Here is a 17,968-nt window from a genome sequence, read left to right on the forward strand (position 1 = left end):
CAGCCAGGGAGAACAGAAAGCCCAAAGCCTTGATAACATTCTAAAAACACTCTTCATGATGATGGCAGGGAGGAAGGCCAGCCTAGGGAAGAGGAATCTGAGCTCTCAACCAAAGGATTGTGGGAGGGAACAGAGGAGCAACAGGTCAGTTGCATCTGACTGCAGGGGCAACCTCCATTTGGAGCACAGAAGTGATTTGGACTATCCTTAAATCTGGGACAAGAGGAGCACAGAAATTACAGAGACCCGCAGGCTGTGGCACTGGCCATAAAGAGCGGAATAAGAAAGGATTGGTTAGATTTACTGGGTAGTTGTCAGAGGAAGCCAAATACATTGAAGACAACTTGTCCAAGTGGCAGCCACTAGACACTACCTGCAACCTACCCCCTCCTACTCTGGCAAGCCTGGGTTTCAGCAACCCCTTCCCCATAAAGCAGGACTGGATGGCCTCCGCACCAGACACAGCCTTTACCCTAGCCCCCACTTAATGTCGGCCCCAAAGGTGCCCAGAGTCCCGTGTGTGCGCGTCTTCCTGAAGGTATACCTGGCTACACTCCAGGGAGACTCCGCTCTATTTGGAGTTTCAGGATTCAGAATCAGCTCGGGAGAGTCTTCCTCGAGCCAGCTTCTGCAGGCACCAGCACAGCTGGATGGCGACATCTAGAGGCAGCCTCTGTGTCTGTTATTGCCTCATAACCAAAGCCGACCGCTCCCTATCTCAGTACCCTTCCTATCCCAGTACCCGCATCAAGTAGTGAGCCAGACACCAGGTGGCGCTCAAGACACCCTATTCTCTCATTCTTCCAGGCTACAGCCCTATTTAGGAGCAGCAAAATTCCAAGTAAACTTTAGATCCTCTTCTTTCACAAAGCCAGAGGCGTTCCGGCTGAGGATGACAGTCCCACCACCTCACCCACCCACCACGCTGCTTTGTCTCAGAAAGCCTTCCTCTCACGGGGCCAAAGATCGCTCCCCCGCTTCACTATCTAGACAAATGCGCCGTCCCGGACCCAAGTGAGGTTATGATTCAGCCCTCACCTCTGCGGTGAAGCTTCTCGTATCTAATTGGCCATTTCTGTCCCTCTGTGGTCTGATACCTCACGGCCAAACTCCTCTCTTCTTTTTGCTTCCACACCTCAGCTGGCTGTTTTCCCCCTGTTCTCCGACCTCCTCTTTTTTTCAGGTCCTTCTCTTTTCCTTGATGTCTATCCAGCCATCTTTCCTAACTCATTTCACAACCAGTTTTCATATCGCTGGGGTGGAACAGGAGTGACTATATGGGAGGGGCAGGAGGTATTTAACGGGCGACTGAACATGACCTTGACCTCTTTATGCTTGAACCTCCAACACCATGCCCAGATTATCCTGCACAATCCTTTTCCGTCCAGGGAAGTCACCTGAGGGCCCCTCTTTGCCTACATGTCCACATTAAGAAAGCTTTGTCTCCACATTCCTAGGACTATCCCACTGTCACTGTCTCAGAAGCCCGGACTCCAGACTTGACTGGATCAGATCTCAGACTTCAATGTTTGTGCTCCTTTCCCAGGTTGTCCCTTCCCTGTTCCAAGTTGAGTTTCTTAGCCCCTAGCTAGCCTAAATTACTAGCTCAGGAACACCTGAGCAAGGTTTGTGCATTGTGAACAGAACCACAGCCCTAGGAAAACATCCTGTTTCTCTACTGCTGGGATCTGGGGAGAGATGAGGGCTTCAGAGAGTCTGGGAAAGGCAGGCAGAGCTGTGGGCAAAGATACAGTGGGCTCCAGGGTGCTCCTCCACAGACTGCTTCCCGGGATCCCAGCCTGCTTACGGCCCCAGCAATGAGAGTCAAACGAGGAGCCCTGACAGCCTCACTCTGTTCCGATGCCCCGTCCAGTCCGTTGTTCAGACTAAGTCATGTATGTAGAGAACAGAAAAGGTCAGAGGCCAAGGACACCAAGACACTCCAGCAAACAGTCTATAAGACTTTACCAGTCCCAGATGGAGCCCGGGACCTGGCCACTGACAATTCAGAGGGCCACCAAGCTTAGGGACTACTTAGGGGAATTTAGTAACATCAAGTAATAGAATAAACATTCTAGAGATGAAAGGTTAAATCTGTGCATTTAATATTCCAAACTGGGAGGTGGTATCCATATCTGTGATCCTAATGGTTTGGAGATTGGGGCATGAGGATCTAGAGTTCAGGCCTGTTAGCAAATCTCCTGTCTCAAAGACAAACTGGGGGTGAGGGTGTTGAGGGGGTTAAATGTGGTGGCCAGCATTCAGGATGCAAAGGCAAGTGGATCTCTATGAGTTTGAGGCTAGCCTGGTTAACATAACAAGTTTCAGGCCAGCCAGGGCTACATAGTGAAGTCCTGTCTCAAAAACAACAACCAAGATTTTTTTGTTATCTTTATGGTTCTTTTTTTCCTTTCTGGTCATTTTTAGAGTTTTTAAATTTTCTCTTATCTTTTAGTGAGAGAGAGAGAGAAAGAGAGAGAGAGAGTGTGTGTGTGTGTGTGTGTGTGTATGTGAGAGAGAGTGAGCGTGTGTGTGTATATACACGCACATGCAGGTGCATTCTTGCAGGTGCACCAATGCAGAAACACCTATGCAGGTACACTCATACAGATGCACCCATGCAGGTACGCTCATGCAGGTGCACTCATGCAAGTGCATATTTATATGGGTATGGATGTGGGCATCTGTGTGAAGGCCAGGAGAGAATCTCGGATGTCATCCCTCAGAAGTAACACACCTTGTTTTTTAAGTCAGGTTGTCTCTTGGTTGGCCTGGAGCTTGCCAATTCAACTCACTAGGCAAGGTGGCCAGTGAGCCCCAAGGACATGCCATGTCTGTCTCCCCAACACTAGGATTAAAAAATGCTTGTTGTCATGTTTTACCTGTGCAGGATCTAGCCCAGGTCTTCATGCCTGTACAGACTGAGCTTTCTCCAGCCTGTGTCCTAGTTTTATGTTCTAAAAAAGTGGGAAGTTGGAGTGTGTACATTGGGGCTTTATAAGCTGATTCCTAATAGCCAAAGCAGCATCTAGAGTTAGCAGAACTTTTGATTTTATTATCAGCAATAATGAAGGGGGAAAGACTAAGATTTCTGTGCATGCATTAAAAAAGTTAGGTTTATTTTATGTATGAGTGTTTTGCCTGGATGCATATATGTACATGGTGTGTGAGGTCAGAAGAGGCCCTAGGGCCCCCTTGCCCAGGTCTTCATGCCCATGTATTAACCCTAGGATGATAGGGTTAGGGTTGGGGTTAGGGTTAGGGTTAAGCACCATGTGGGTGCTAGGAATTGAACCTGGGTTCAGATCCCCAGTGCTGCCAGGCATGGTGTGGCACACTTGTGTTCTTAACTGAAAAGCCATCTCTCCAGCCACCACACCTACAGTTTTTAATAAGGACCCACTGAACAATATCATTTTGGGTACACTGAGGCACGGTGCCATCTTGGAGTGGGGTCTTCTGGTTCCATAGCATATATGCATCCAGGCACAGTAATCTAGACAGCAGCCTAGACTTTCCCCCAGGACTGGCTTTATACAACTATGAACACAAAAAAACTGTGTTTGCAAGTAGATTCTCAGTAACGATGAAATCCTAGCAGGCCTTGTGCCAGAGCACAAGTTTCTTTTCAGTTCTCTGCCCACATGGCTAACATAAAAGAATACTCCTGAGGTTGGAGAGACAGCACAGTATTAGGCATGCTCCTGAAGAGGACCTGAGTTTAGTTCCTAAAATATAATGGGCAGCTCACAACTACCTGCTGCTCCAACTAAGAGGGCCAATATCCTCTTCTCCCCTCCCTGAGCATCTGCGGTCACGTGACATACCCACCTAGAGACACGCACACACTTAAAAATAAAATATTAAACATAAATAAAAACAAACAACTCCCCCTGTGCTTCACGGCAACTATAAGCTTTCGTGCAGTGAGCTTCTCTTTGGAGCAGACTCTTAAACAGCCCAAACTCTTCCTTGGCCAGATAAAAATGCTGAACCCAAAAGCTGGCTTGACATCCTACAGGCTTGAAAAAATTAACATCCAAACTCAAGGAAGCCAAATTTCATTTTGCCTCTTTTATTTAAAAGTTCTACTTAAATATCCTCAAAGGTTAGAAAAATCAGTGTCAGATAGGAACACCGGTACACAGTTTAAAATACAAATGCCAGTAATTATTAAAGAACTTGGTTAATGATTGTTCCAAGAAAATGCTTAGTAAGAAATATTTTCCAGGAGGCAAGTTAGACACCAAGAACCAAAGGGAGAAAACAGAGGACCTCAGAAGGCTCAGGAAAGTTACACAGTTGCCTAAACCCACCTCCTCCACCAGGCCACACAGGACCATTTACTGCACGAACCGTACCACTAACGTGGATCCTCAAATCCAACACTAGCGATGTGCTTCTACAGTGGCTGCAGCACTTCAAAGACTTGGCACCGCAATGGCTCCATTCCAGAATATTCTGGTTTAACCTGGGAGGTTACAGACATCCAACGAAGAACAGAAACTGACGGCCAAAAGGACAGAACCAGCCTCCTTTTGAATGTTGCTGTTCGACATAATTATACCCTTCTTCATCTGAAGGTCCAGTTGGCTGCATTTTTTTCTGTTTAAAAGTTGTCAACTTGATTGTGTCCCAATCAAGTTCTGTGCCTAAAAGCTTTTTTATTCTGGGGGAAAGATCCATATATTACAGCATCTCAAAGTTTACATTACAATAAATTAGCTTTAATGTTACAAATAACTTCTCAGAAAACCGAACCTTATTAACGTGATCTAATATACATTCAAACTATCGTCTTTTCTACAGCTTTATTAACTTTGGAAATCAATAGCACTGCACTGTCCACACATCTAAATTATACCATTTCCATCTGTTCCTTACCCCCTAAATCATGTCACTTTAAACACCAAGACATACTTCTTTCAAAAATTACATCTGCAATACTAAAATGGTCAATCTCATTATTTAAATTTTAAAAGTCTAAAAAATCAAAATCTCTATATGAAAGGGATGATAAAAGTTTTGGAAGAACTAACAAGGACCATGAAATCTCCTTCCTAATTTCAGTGTCCCAAAGCAAAAGCTCAAGGGAGCCACTGCCAAGACCCACAGCCAGCAAGACAGAGGCAAGTAGTAACCAGATCTCACTGGAGCAGGCGGACAAGCTGAGCTCAGAGGCAGAGAAAAAGGTAGACTATAAATTGCCCTTTCTTCTCTCTCAGTATTTCAGCTGAGAAGCAGGACATCTATTAGACAGTGAGAAAACACAGACCTCACTTGGAGATACAGATGAGAGGTCTGTGTTCTATCAACTCCAGGATAAGTTAGCGGAATCAGAACCTTTTATGACCCATGCCAGCCTCCAAAATAGTGCTCAGACACTGATCGCCAGTTAAGGCTCCAAGGGTGCTCCTGGGTTTAGCCAGCCCAGAAAGCAAAGGGCAAAGGAAAAAATTGCCAAATAGTGTCTTCCAGGCAAATAACAAGCCATAAGTCTAGAATAGTGCTTGGGGTTGTGGTTTGTTGTTCTGTTTTTCTGAGGCAAGGTCTCTCTGTGGAGCCTAGGATGGCCATAGTGCCTGGATGGGACACACTATGTTTTGTGGAAGGGTCAGCCATATCTCTCTTGAACTTCTGATGGTCTTCCCTCTGCCACTCAAATGCTAGAATTAAGACACGCGCCACCACACCCAAGTTTTTCATTTTCTGCTTTATTTTAAGGCAGCAGAGTTGGGGTTATTATTTAGGGTAGACATAAACATAAAGGTTAAGAGAAAGAGGCACTCAGAAGGTAAGCCACACCTGAAAGTGTAAGTGTGAGCCTCTCAGAAAAGTGCCACAAAAAGTATACACACCCAAATGGGTGCAGGCCCAAGGAGAGCTGCCTACATTTTACTTTAGAGTAAAAACCTAAGATATCAGATTCAGAATAAAAGGACCCAAAAGAGTTCTGTTTCTTTTTCTTTTTTAACATAAAACCATATCACTAAACAGGTACTCTAGGAAATATACAAAAGCATAAAAAAAATCAGCATATCCTGATTCTTTTGGTGGGGGTGGGGGTCAAGACAGGGTTTCTCTGTGTAGCCCTGGCTGTCCTGGAACTCACTCTGTAGACCAGGCTGGCCTCGAACTCAGAAATCTACCTGCCTCGGCCTCCTGAGTGCTGGGATTACAGGCGTGCACCACCACTGCCTGGCTCTGATTTTTTTTTTTTGACTGGCAGTCTTTACCCACTTAGCCGTTTTGCTAACCCAGTCTGAACGGGACAAAGCTGAGGGGACCAAACCTAGTGTGTGGATGGCACAGTGGCGAAGCAACACAAAGGGTCAGCTGAAGAGCTTTGCCTACAGCGAAGCGCTGACAAAAGACAGGAAATTAAGACAGCCAAAAAAAAAATATGTGTTTCCATTTAGGGATACATTTCCTGCAGTTCAATGCCACAGCCACTCCAGAGAGGAGGAAATTTATCCTCTAAAACGGATTCGTGCGGATGATTTTCAAGCAACCACCAACAGCCCATGAGGACTATGACCAGATGCTTTTTAACTTCCAATTAACTATCACACTAAATATGGTCTAGTCCCCGAGGCGTAGCGAAGGCAACTCCACAGGCAGAGGCAGGTGGCCCATCTGATAAGTCTCCCTCCTCCCTTCAAGATGCAGAGAAAGCCTCAGCTCCTGGCTGTTCTCAAAGGACCTTACTTTCACTTCTCTAGATCCAGGCTGAACTCTCAAGTCCACAAACCACTGAAAAAGTCCGTCCCGTCTAAACGCCCTCAGCTGCCACCTGACCACATCATCTTCTTTCCTCCAACCTTTGGATGAGAAAACAGGTAAGATTTTCCAGTAACGTCAGGATGAGGCTAAGCAGAATAGCAGAGGTAGGGCTGTGTCACGTGGAATCAAGAGTGTTTGAAGGCTATAATCAAAAGGAATCTAAAATTATAAATTACTAAGCAAAAATGCCAGGAGTTACGGATTAGACAGAAATCACCTCCCCGGACGGCTCAAAGGTTCAACCTGTGAGGCTCACCGGAGGGGAACAATAGCTGCACAATTAACTTCAGCTGGCCCAGGGGCCTAGCTCCTCTTGTCCTCAGCTGAGGTCCCAAATGTGCTTCTGGCAGTTCTACTTGTGAGCTTGAGGATTCAGTTTTAAAATAAACTTAACCAGTGCTAAAAGCTAAAACGCAAACAGCACAGAATATCACAGTCATTTCAGAAACACACACACACACATAGAAATAGAATAAAACATAGAAAAGTGCCCTGAAGATTGCTTTGTAAACCTAGGCTTCCCAAACTAAAAAAACAAACACTAGAAGAACCAGTGAGCCTAGAAGTCGTGTATAACAGAGCTCAGAACGATCACATCTGTAAAATTTGCAACTGGGTCTCAGAAGATCCTGAAGTCCTTTATTCTTAGACTCATGATTAAATTTATCCTTTAAAAGCACAGGGTGACACAATTTAACAGTCTTTTTATAAAGGACGTGGGCTACGTGAGCCTAAGCCAATTTTAGTCTTTATTTTGTCAGCCACAGAAAAGAGCTGACCAGCACTGACAGGACAAAAATCTCCCCTAATGTCTTTGTGGTTTTTGTGTTTGTTTTATTTATTTATTTATTTATTTGCACTAAGGCTGGCTTTCCCTCCCTTCTTTTGTTAATTACTCAGCAACCTATATCTGCCTATTCTTTTGCTAAGGTTTGAATTGCTCACTAAGGAGTGAACGTGTTCTAAAGGGCATTCGCGTTAGCCTTGGCAACAGAGTGAGACTCTTAACCCTCCTTAGGATAGGTAGCAATAGAGTCTGAGTTAAAATACACCACCATGACAGTGATGTCATCCCGGTACATCCTGGCCACATCCTCTGGCAGCGTCAGCATGGCGGCCAGCCGCTCCGGCTCCATCTCGCCATACTCATTGCTCCCGATGGCATGTCTGATCAGATGCGTGGCTGTGTTCCGGTCAGCGGCGTGGAGTCCGCTGGCTTTCCTCTGCAGCAGTAGACTCTGCATGAGGCCCAGGTTGGCCGGTCTTTGGTCCAGGTCCGGCTTCTGGCGACCAACCTTGGACAGGTGCCCCACCACCAGCCTCACCACATCCTCATTGCCCAGCATGTCCCACAAGCCATCTGAGGCCAGCACGAGGAACTTATCTTGGGGCCTCAGCCTGTGGTATGTCACCTCAGGCTTGGCAGTCAGGTAAGGTGGAGTGTAGTAGTGGGGTGGGGTAAACTGGTATATGTTGAGGGCCTCAGTATCAAAGCCTCTCTCTAGGACATTCCGCTGCAACTCTTTACTCCATTTTAACTGGACATCCCCGAAGGCCCTGCAGGGTATGAGGACACCCAGCAGTCTGTCATCTATGATGAGTGTCCTGTCCTCAGACTCAGGGTGTTCTCTCTTAAGCCGGGACAGCTCAGCCTCATTCCAGGCATTGTGGTCACAGGTAAGAGGTAAACATGACCAGGCACCATTGTCTTCCTGGACGCCAAGGATAGCCCGGCAGTCACCAGCATTTGCTACGTGCAGGTGGACTCCGTTGACGTGGGCCATGCAGGCTGTTGCCCCAGAAAAAGCAACCTGGAGGGATAAGTTCTTGGTCACCTCATCTTCCAGAGGAGCCTGAATTTCAAGTGAGATGTCAGAATCCAGTCTCTGGAAAGAGTATGTCAAGGCTTCTTCGATGCTTAGCCCGGTTTCCATATGCAGATCAAGGAGTTCCTGCCAATAGACGCGGAGGTGGTCCAGATGCACGGATGTGACATCCTGGTAAATACTGTGTCCTGGGTGCTTGAGCCACTGCAGGATGGGCAGCAGAGGCTTCATGTTCTCCACTGCTTCCTCCATCCGCTCCAAGGTCTGATGGGACATCAGGGACACAGCCGTGTAGTAGAAAAGCCTCTCGCTCACCGCCTGTGCGCAGGCGTGGCCACCGTGTCCGTCAAAAATACCAAACATCATCCCGCTCGTTTGGACGCAGGAAGCGACACCCTGTCGGTCCTCCACTGGGGAATTGGCAGCCAGCTGGTTGCTCTCAAACCTTAACACTGAGTTTGGGACTCCATTGTTGAAATCAAGAACTTTGTGGGATGACTCACCGGCCCGGAGCAGGTCATTGACCTGGTCAGGGCTGAGCTGTAAGTGGAAATCCTCTTCCTCGGTTGATGTGTGTCTGAAGGCTTTCCGCAGAGCAAAGCCACCACAGGGAGAGCTGTCCTTCAGGGCTGATGGTGCTGGAGAAAAGAGCCTCCATCTCAGCTGATCCCTACCTGAGGCAGCCCTGGAGTATAAGCGTCTCCCCCCTCGTAATATAGCAATGCGATTCCTCGCAGACTTGAGGATACAATGGGACACGGTACTTGACATTCTGAAGCAAGAGCCGCAAGTGGAGATGCGGTGGTTTTCAGCCTGAAAATTAAAGAGTTTATAAAAGCTTCAAAGTTCAAACCATTAAAAATACTGACTGAAGCTGGGCGGTGGTAGAGGCAAGCTGATCTCTAGGAGATCTCATAGATCAAGGCCGGCCAGAGATCGGCGTAGATCCAAGGTCAGCCTGATCTACATAGATCTACATAGATAACATACAGTTACTTTGTGCATTATTCTAGGCCAGCCAGCTTAACAAAGTGAGGCCATGGGAATGGGGGAGGGGGATAGGAAGGAGTGTGTGTAAGCCTTTTTAATCCCAGCATTTGGGAGAGAAAGGCAGGCAGAATTTGAGGCCAGGTACACAGAGAAACCCTGTTTCAAAAAAAACAAAAAACAAAAAACAAAAACCAACAACAACAACAAAAGGAGGGAGTCACTATTTTTGTCCTTGGGGTACATTCTGTACAGATTTTTATATCATTGGGCCAACTACTTTGAATATGAATTCCTATTAAAGACAATGTTTGCAGTGATAGTACTATTTATGGATTTTGGCATAAACATTCAAAATTACTGGTGACTTGGAGTTGGTTTCCACTAACCTGGTACCAAATTACATGGCGTTTGCTGCCACCTTTCCCTTACTTATTTCCAAAATCAGTAGGTCAAAGGGTATAAACGCACTGTCAAACCCATTTCCCAAAGCCAATACCCATCCCGCTGAACTTGGGACAGAAGAGGTCGGTCAGGGGCAAATGGCCTCAGACGCCTCTTGACCCTGCAGAAAGGACAGGCAGCCGTGCGCAATGAAAACCGTTCACCTCCAATGGGGCAGAATTTAGCACCCCTAAAGAAACCCAAGTCTCTTGATTTCTTAGCTGGACCGCAAGGCTCTAAGAACTCCCAGCCCCCACTTAGTGGGTGAGCCTTGATTTTCCAAGGTGTTAGAATCCAGTTGCGGCGTCCAGCTTAAGGGTGCTCCAGTACTAAGGAAGCTGGTGCAGGGAACCGGCTAAGCAGCCGACTCCTCTACCAGTGCGCGGGCCCACGTGGCGCGTGCGCGCGAGTGGGGTGACCATGACCAGGGACCAGCTCGTCCCGCCCTCTCACCTCATCCCCTCTCCCTCTCCGCCCCATCACCTGAGGCACCCGTAAACCAGGCTGGGGAAGACGTCCGCACCCCCATTCGTCTCCTTCCTTACCTCGTGTCCTCGTCCTCTCCTCTCCAGCTGGCGCCGCTGGCACTGGGCAAATCCTCTCAGCTCAGGTCCTGAGCACAGTTGCGCGGTTGCTGCGCCTGGGTTTTACTTCCCTGGAGAGGCCCCCCAGCCGAGGAACCAGCACTAAAAGAAAGCTCCCGCCCGCCATTCCTGATTGGCTTATCTGCGGAGGCGGGCCCTTGACGGACATTGAGATTACCCAATGGATGAAGAGGGCAAAAGGAAGGCAGAAGGGCGGGACCGGGAGGCACCACCCTGCACTCTACCCCCTGGGGTTACCGTAGCTTTTGTGCCGCCGCTGCACCAGTAGGTCGTCACGTGGGACTCTTCCCCAAGCCTGCCTTATCACCACACCCTGCAAGGCCAGAACCAAGAGACCTCTGCAGTTCCTTACAGTTCCTTCTCTCTTTTATTCAACACGGGTTTTGTTCTGTTCCCTCCAGGCGTCTCTCCAAAGTGCCACACCCTTATTATCGATCTTTTGGACACCTACCTTGAAGGCCTTTTGGGCGACTCTAGGTTCTACTTGCCCTGACCTTCTTTTCCAGCCAAACCTGCTCTTCTTCCTAAACCAGTAATGGCTCCGCCGGCTCTTGGAGACCCAAGTCCAAACAGTAGGGTCAATTTGATACTGTCACACACTTTAATCTTGTCATTCTCACCCATCCATTCGCCAGTGCCAGACTCCAAGCCTCTCCAGCGCCCTACTGCCAAGTTACCCTTAGTCCTAACCGATTATCCTTCTTTTACAGACAGCTAGAATGAGCCTCCTAATACTCAAATTTCTGATCTAAAGAGTTCATTAGCTCCTTACTAACTACCACTTTGAACTCACAATTGCATTGGCTTCTTAGTGACAAGTGATGTTCGCTGGCACCTTTACTTGTTGATAGCTTGGGAGAGTCAGAACCAGAGGTCCAAAGCTTTCCCTCCGTGCCTTCTGGTCCTAACAATAGCTGACTCTGATCTTCACCTTGAAATTGTTTTAATGGAGCCTTCCTAAATGAGTGAGTCAGTAGAGTCCTTTCTTGAACTCACAGAGAAATAAGAGATAGCAGAAAGGCCTGTGAATGCTGTCTCTGGAAAGAAAGGCACACTGGCCTACCCAAAGCCACACATGAGGTAAAAGTGTTCCTGCTATATTTCTGTGAATGATGTGCCTCCTCACTCAGTCTCAGGCCTCTTAAGAAGGTGACTGCTTGGGAATGTTTGGTTTTGTGTTTTTGAGGTAGCATCGTATTACGTAGCCCTAGCTGGTCTAGAACTAGCTAAGTACAGCAGGCTGGTCTCCAATGTTCAAAGATCCACCCACTTCTGCCTCCCAAATTCTGGGATTAAAGGTGTGTGCTAAAGTCTAGTTTTTGTTTTGGGTTTTGCTTTGGTTTTATGAAACTGAGGATTGAACCTAGAGCCTCCCAAGTACTATCAAACACTGTCATAGATAAGTCTTAGTTCCTGTACCCTGTCCTCCCCCCTCCCTCCCTCCCCTCCCATTCCACCCCAACTCCTTCCTCTTTTTAGGCCTTGAGACGGATTCTCACTAAGCTGCCAAAGTCAACCTTGAATTTTTGACCCTCCTGCCTCAGCCTCTGGAGTATCCCTGAGGTGGTTATATAAGCCTGCACCAAGAGGTAGCACTTTCTGGAAGTTCTAAATAAGAATTGGTACTAGTACTGAAGAGATGGCTCAGAGGTTAAAACTGTTCTTCCAAAGGTTCTGAGTTCAATTCCCAGCAACCACATGGTGGCTCACAACCATCTGTAATGGGATCTGATGCCCTCTTCTGGTGTGTCTGAAGAGAGTAATGGTCTACTCACATACATAAAATAAATAAATCTTTAATTTTTCTGTACTAAGTTTCTTCTGGACACTGTAGGGTCGCTTTCAGGCCCATATTAAAACCAATTAAGTAAGCAGGCAGGAGAGAACAAAGAGGCATGCTTTATTGTGCTGTGCTTTTAGTTTGTTTTACAAATACTATATCTGAGAGTATAGAAGGTTCTTCCTCACAACAAGGACAGGAAGTTGCTGCTGCAGTTGGAAATTAATATAATCAACATTTCTCCCTTCCTTTTCCAACCTCCAAACTCTCATACATGCCTCTTCTTCAAATTCATGGCCTCTTTTTATCACTAAGTGTTACCGTATGCAAGTGTGTATGTATACATACATATATGTTCCTGAATACAATCTTCTCAGTCTGTACAACGTTACTTGTATGTATGTTTTCAGGGCTGACCATTTGACATTAGACAACTAGTTAGTGTGCTCTTCCCAAGGAGGGGGAGAAGGAAGGGAAGCCACCTCTCCTGCTCCCAGATCTCCCAGATTTCCTGAGTTAACTGAGACAAGAAATTTTAGTTGTTCAATCTACAATATGATTGGTCCTGAGCTGACTCTTAGAGACATACAGATGTACTCCCTTCCCCAACCCCAACTTTCTTGAGAAAAATTATGTCATTTTGATAAGTCTGAACCCAGAGAGTTTTTCTTTTTACTTTTTTTGTTTTTTTCATTTTATAAAAGATTTGAGGGCCAGTTGTGACAGTGAACACCTTTAACAACAGCATTCAAGAGGCAGAGGCAGGCAGATGTCTGTGAGTTCAAGGCCAGCCTGGTCTACAAAGCAAGTCCAGGAAAGCCTGGGCTCAGTGACACAGAGAAACCCTGTCTTGAAAAAAAAAATTATTTGAGGTCAGGGAGGGTGGTATTTAAGTGTGTAGTGCAAGCAAGGCCAGAAAAGGGCACGGGATCCTAGGAGTTGAGTCTGTGGGAGGGGTGCTGCGCTTGCTTGTGTAAGTACTGGGATCCAGACCTAGTCCTAGTGGCTTTTCAGCAAGTGCTCCTAACTGTTGAGTACCTCTCTAGCTCCCCACTACACTGTGTGTGTGTGTGTGTGTGTGTGTGTGTGTGTATGAGAGAGAGAGAGAGAGAGAGAGAGAGAGAGAGAGAGAGAGAGAGATTAGGAACTGAACCTATGGCTTCTCACATGCGAATGTTCCAATGCTGCATTATATAAGTCCCGCTAGTTTTTCTAAGTGACTGGAAACCCCTACTTCCAAAGTAAAACTGCATCCATGAGGATACGACATACGATGCAACTTTCACTTACAAAACTATAAATAAAGGCCAGGGAGATGACTCAGTGGTTAAAATTACTAGCTACCAGCTCCGACAACTTGAGTTTGGTTCCTGGGATCCACATGGGGGAAGGAGAGAGCCAGTTCCCTTAAGTTGTTCTCTTACCTCCACAAGCAAACTATGCTCTACACGAGCCCCCTTCTCACAGGTAACTAAAAGTTTAAAAGAAGCTGTAAGTACGCCCATCATATTACACATGATTGGCGGCACAAGAAGCCTGTATGATCTATTTGTCCAAAGCTGTCGTAAGAGACAAATGAAAGAACAGGTCTTGTTGGGGCTGGAGAGATGGTTCAGTGGTTAAGAGCACTGGCTACTCTTCCAGAGGACCCAGGTTCAGTTCCCAGAACCCACATGGCGGCTTAACCCACAACCACCTGTAATTAGAGTTTCTGGGGACCCACTACCCTCTTCTGGCCTCCACAGGTGCACACATGATACACATCATCATCATCATCATCGTCAGCAGCAGCAGCAGCAGAAGAAGGAAGGAAGGAAGGAACGAAGGAAGGAAGAAGGAAGGACAGGTCTTCCTATAAGAAAGGGAAAGCAGGGATCAACTCGAACTTATAGAAAGGGGAAAAATTACAGCAACATTCAGCCTCACTCAAAATCAAATAAAAACTAAAACGAGCTATTGATTTAAGTCAATCCTCCAAACAAATATTAAACTATAATGTTGATAGCCGTGTGTGGTAGAGGACACTGATCATGAGTTAGAGGACAGTTGGGCTACATACCAAGACTTTGTGCCAAAAACAAAAAGCATCTAGGGTGGTGCCTTTAATCTTAGAACTTCAAGGTGCTCTGAGTTCAAATTCAGCCTGGTCTACATAGTCAGGACTACAGAGTGAGATCCCCCCATTTCAAAAACAAGCAAACCAAACAACAAAAAACTAATGATTTTATATATATATAAATAATGATTTTATATATATATCCTATTAGCTCCTCACTCTCAGTTTTTACAATGTCCCCCATTCCAGACCTCCAAAAACTGCCAACAAGCTTTCCAGTCATTGTCTTAGATCTGCAATCATCTCCATTCCTAGGACGAGCACAGCCTCAGACAGGTCAACCCCAACCAGGAATATCGGACAGTCAGAGTAAACAGTGAGAACTTCCTGACACCCTACAGAACCAGAACAGAGTCAGACTACAGCCTGACCAGGATTGCTAATGTATGCATAGTCTTGCCTCGCACCCCAACTCTTCCTCTAGTTCAAACCTAAGTCAGTGCTCAGACGGACTGAATTTCCAGTTTCCATCTTTGCAACATGGCTACGCCGACTGAACCCCTTTCGACCCTTTCATCACCACCAGGTCTGAAAGCTTTGCTTTCTTTTGAGTGAGTGGTCAGACCTGACAAATTGGAGCCTTGAGAGTAAGGTTTTCTGTATCATAGGACTGTGCTAGGCTTTCAACTTGTAGTAAAGACACAAAAGTGAACATTACAATGTTTCTTTTCCCTTTTTGTTGCTAACAATTTATTATGATTTAAAATCCAGACCTGCCAGTTGGTAGTGGCACACGCCTTTAATCCCAGCACTTGCGAGGTAGAGGCAGGTGGATTTCTGAGTTCAAGGCCAGCCACCATTGGTCTACAGAGTGAGTTCCAGGACAGCCAGAGAAACCCTGTCTCAAAAAAAAAACAAAAAGTAAAAAATGAAAAATTTTAAAAATTAAAATCCAGTCCTGCATTTCTAAGGAATCTCAGAACTTTTTCATATTTCATACAGGATAAAATCAACATGAGTTTATTTTACTTTGTTTAAGGGAAAAATCAGGGCCATTGAACGGTGCCACCTAAGGGCAGAGACAGCAGAGCGTGGGACTAGAGAATGCTTTAGCATTGTAGCTAATGAAAGTTCTTTAGGTTGTGAGCCTCACTGAGGTGGGAAAACACACACATGCCACCCATAGTGTGCATCTAACGTTATTTGTTGTTGTGACGTGGGGAAGCCCATTTCTCCCAGTCTTAGCATTCCTTAGGTGCCTACAGTTCTCTTCCCTCTTCCTCGATAGCATATCCTCTGTGTCCTCCTTGTTCACACCTTTTTTAGGCAGTCATGATGAGACTTCATAAGCGTAGCTTCTGACATTTCTTCCCTTTTTTTGTTTTGTTTTGTTTTGTTTTGTTTTGTTTTGTTTTGTTTTGTTTTGAGACAGGGTTTCTCTGTGTAGTCCTGGCTGTCCTGGAACTCACTCTGTAGACCAGGCTGGCCTTGAACTCAGAAATCCGCCTGCCTCTGCCTCCCAAAGTGCTGGGATCACAGCCATCACTGCCCGGCTGCTTCTGACATTTCTAGATGAACTTGCACAGCACTTCCTGTCCCTCTGGCTCTTACGAGCTTCCCTGCACCCCTTCTCTAGTGATTCCTGAGCCTTAGGTGCAGTTGTGTTCTATTTCTCTTTCCTAGGAAGACCTATCTGTCCCCCACCCTCACCCCTCAGCCTCTTACTCTATACCTAACTGGAGCAGAACCACTTTAAGCTGATCCCTGACTGACTTACAAATAAATGAGACTCCGACTATGGTTATTTTATTTGGCCTTAACAATTATTAGGGTAACCCCTAGTCTACTAGTGTACTTCTCAATTGGCCTGGCTACCTCCCCAGCAGTCTACTGTTGTAACTCAACAAACCCCTCGGGGTCTGTCCTCAGGCTCACAACCCCTCAGCACACAGCTTGACATAGATTGATGCAAAAGCATGAGGTTTATTGTTCCATGTACATGGGGTCACTCATCCTCGCAGGGAGAGTCAACTCTGAACACAGAAAGCACACATCTTTTATACCCTTTTTGCAAGGAGGGCTGGATTACTATGAGTAATATATTTTAAATTGCAGGTCAAGAGGGAACCTTGGTAGCAAGATTGTTACTACCAACAATCAGTTTGTGGAACCCAGTAGCAGGAGGGGCAGGAAAGTGATTCAGGGAACTGTCACTTTTATTTTGTCTTGTCTTGGTCAGAACGGTCAGAACAGCTTGGTCATTTTGCTCGTTAAAACTTTGTTTCTGTATTCGTAGAGCCTTGTTTAGATGCTCTCAGAAAGCTCTGTTCTCTACCCCCCCCCCCCCGAAGGTCAGAGCAGGAGCTTGTCAGCTCTTCAGCCAGGCTGACTGGATCACTCTGCAGAGCAGTTTCCCTGCCTCTCTCAAGGGGAAAGAACCTTGCTCTGCACCATACCCCAAATAGATGCTGTTTGTCCTGGCTTCATGCTCATGGTCCATCTCCTCTCGTGGAGGCTTCCTCCTCTTGTCTCCTTCTCCACCTGGTCTTTTCCTCTTCTGTCTTCTCCACACACCTACTTTTTTTTTTTTTTGGTTGTTTTGTTTTATTTTCTTTGAGGGTTTGTTTGTTTGTTGTCTTCCCCCCCCCCCCAGACAGGCTTTCTCTGCGTAGCCCTGGCTGTCCTGGAACTCACTCTGTAGACCAGGCTGGCCTCTGCCTCCCAAATTCTGGGATTAAAGGCGTGTGCCACCACTACCGGGCACACACTTACTTCTAATCCCTCTGGTAATTGGCTGTAGGCAATTTTATTTAACCAGGAGTTGTAAATCAAGGAACAAAGGTTTGCTGAACAAAAGCTTGTAAATGTGAGAATTCACTCACAACCTAGACCTTCCCTACAGGTACAGAATTTAGTTTTACAATGCATAGTAACAGACCAAACCTCAATACCTAACCTCCAAGGTTTTATGGATATAGTTTGGTTATCGTTGACTTAACAGCTAATACCCACTTACAAGAAAATAAGAGCTAAGAACCTTATCTGTCACTCTGGGTATGGGCTACCTCTCTCAGGGTAGTATTTTTCCAATTCCATCCATTTACCTGCAAATCTCATGTTTTTTTGTTTTTGTTTTGTTTTGTTTTCATTTTTTGTTTGAGACAGGGTCTCATTATGTACCTCTGACTTGTCCTGGAACTCACTCCATAGACTACCCTTGAATTCACAAAGATCTGCCTGCCTCTGCCTGCCAACTGCTGGGATTAAAGACGTGCTCCACCACCACCACCACCACCACCACCACCCAGTTTATGATTTCATTTTTTTAATGACAGAGTAATATTCCATTGTGCAAATGTACCACATTTCCAGAGTGCTGGGATTACAGGCGTGCGCCACCACCACCCGGCTAATAAAGTAGTTTTTATTTGTACTTCCCTGATCACTAAGAATGTTGAACATTGTCTTTAAGCCATTCGAGGTTCTT

The 17,968-nt window shown here is 46.2% G+C and overlaps 1 protein-coding gene across 1 annotated transcript; it reads right to left on the reverse strand.

Moving 5' to 3' along the window:
- Positions 1-4,059: 4,059 nt before the first annotated feature.
- On the reverse strand, positions 4,060-10,735 carry Pdp2 (pyruvate dehydrogenase phosphatase catalytic subunit 2). The gene is made up of 2 exons (XM_052166722.1): positions 10,586-10,735; positions 4,060-9,422 (listed from the first exon to the last, which is right to left on the reverse strand). Exon 2 carries the CDS (start codon positions 9,378-9,380, stop codon positions 7,788-7,790), a length of 1,593 nt encoding a protein of 530 aa, XP_052022682.1. The 5' UTR covers positions 9,381-9,422; positions 10,586-10,735; the 3' UTR covers positions 4,060-7,787.
- Positions 10,736-17,968: the final 7,233 nt, after the last annotated feature.

This window comes from Apodemus sylvaticus, chromosome 21 (assembly GCF_947179515.1).
Source record: "Apodemus sylvaticus chromosome 21, mApoSyl1.1, whole genome shotgun sequence".
NCBI classification, from domain to species: domain Eukaryota; kingdom Metazoa; phylum Chordata; class Mammalia; order Rodentia; family Muridae; genus Apodemus; species Apodemus sylvaticus.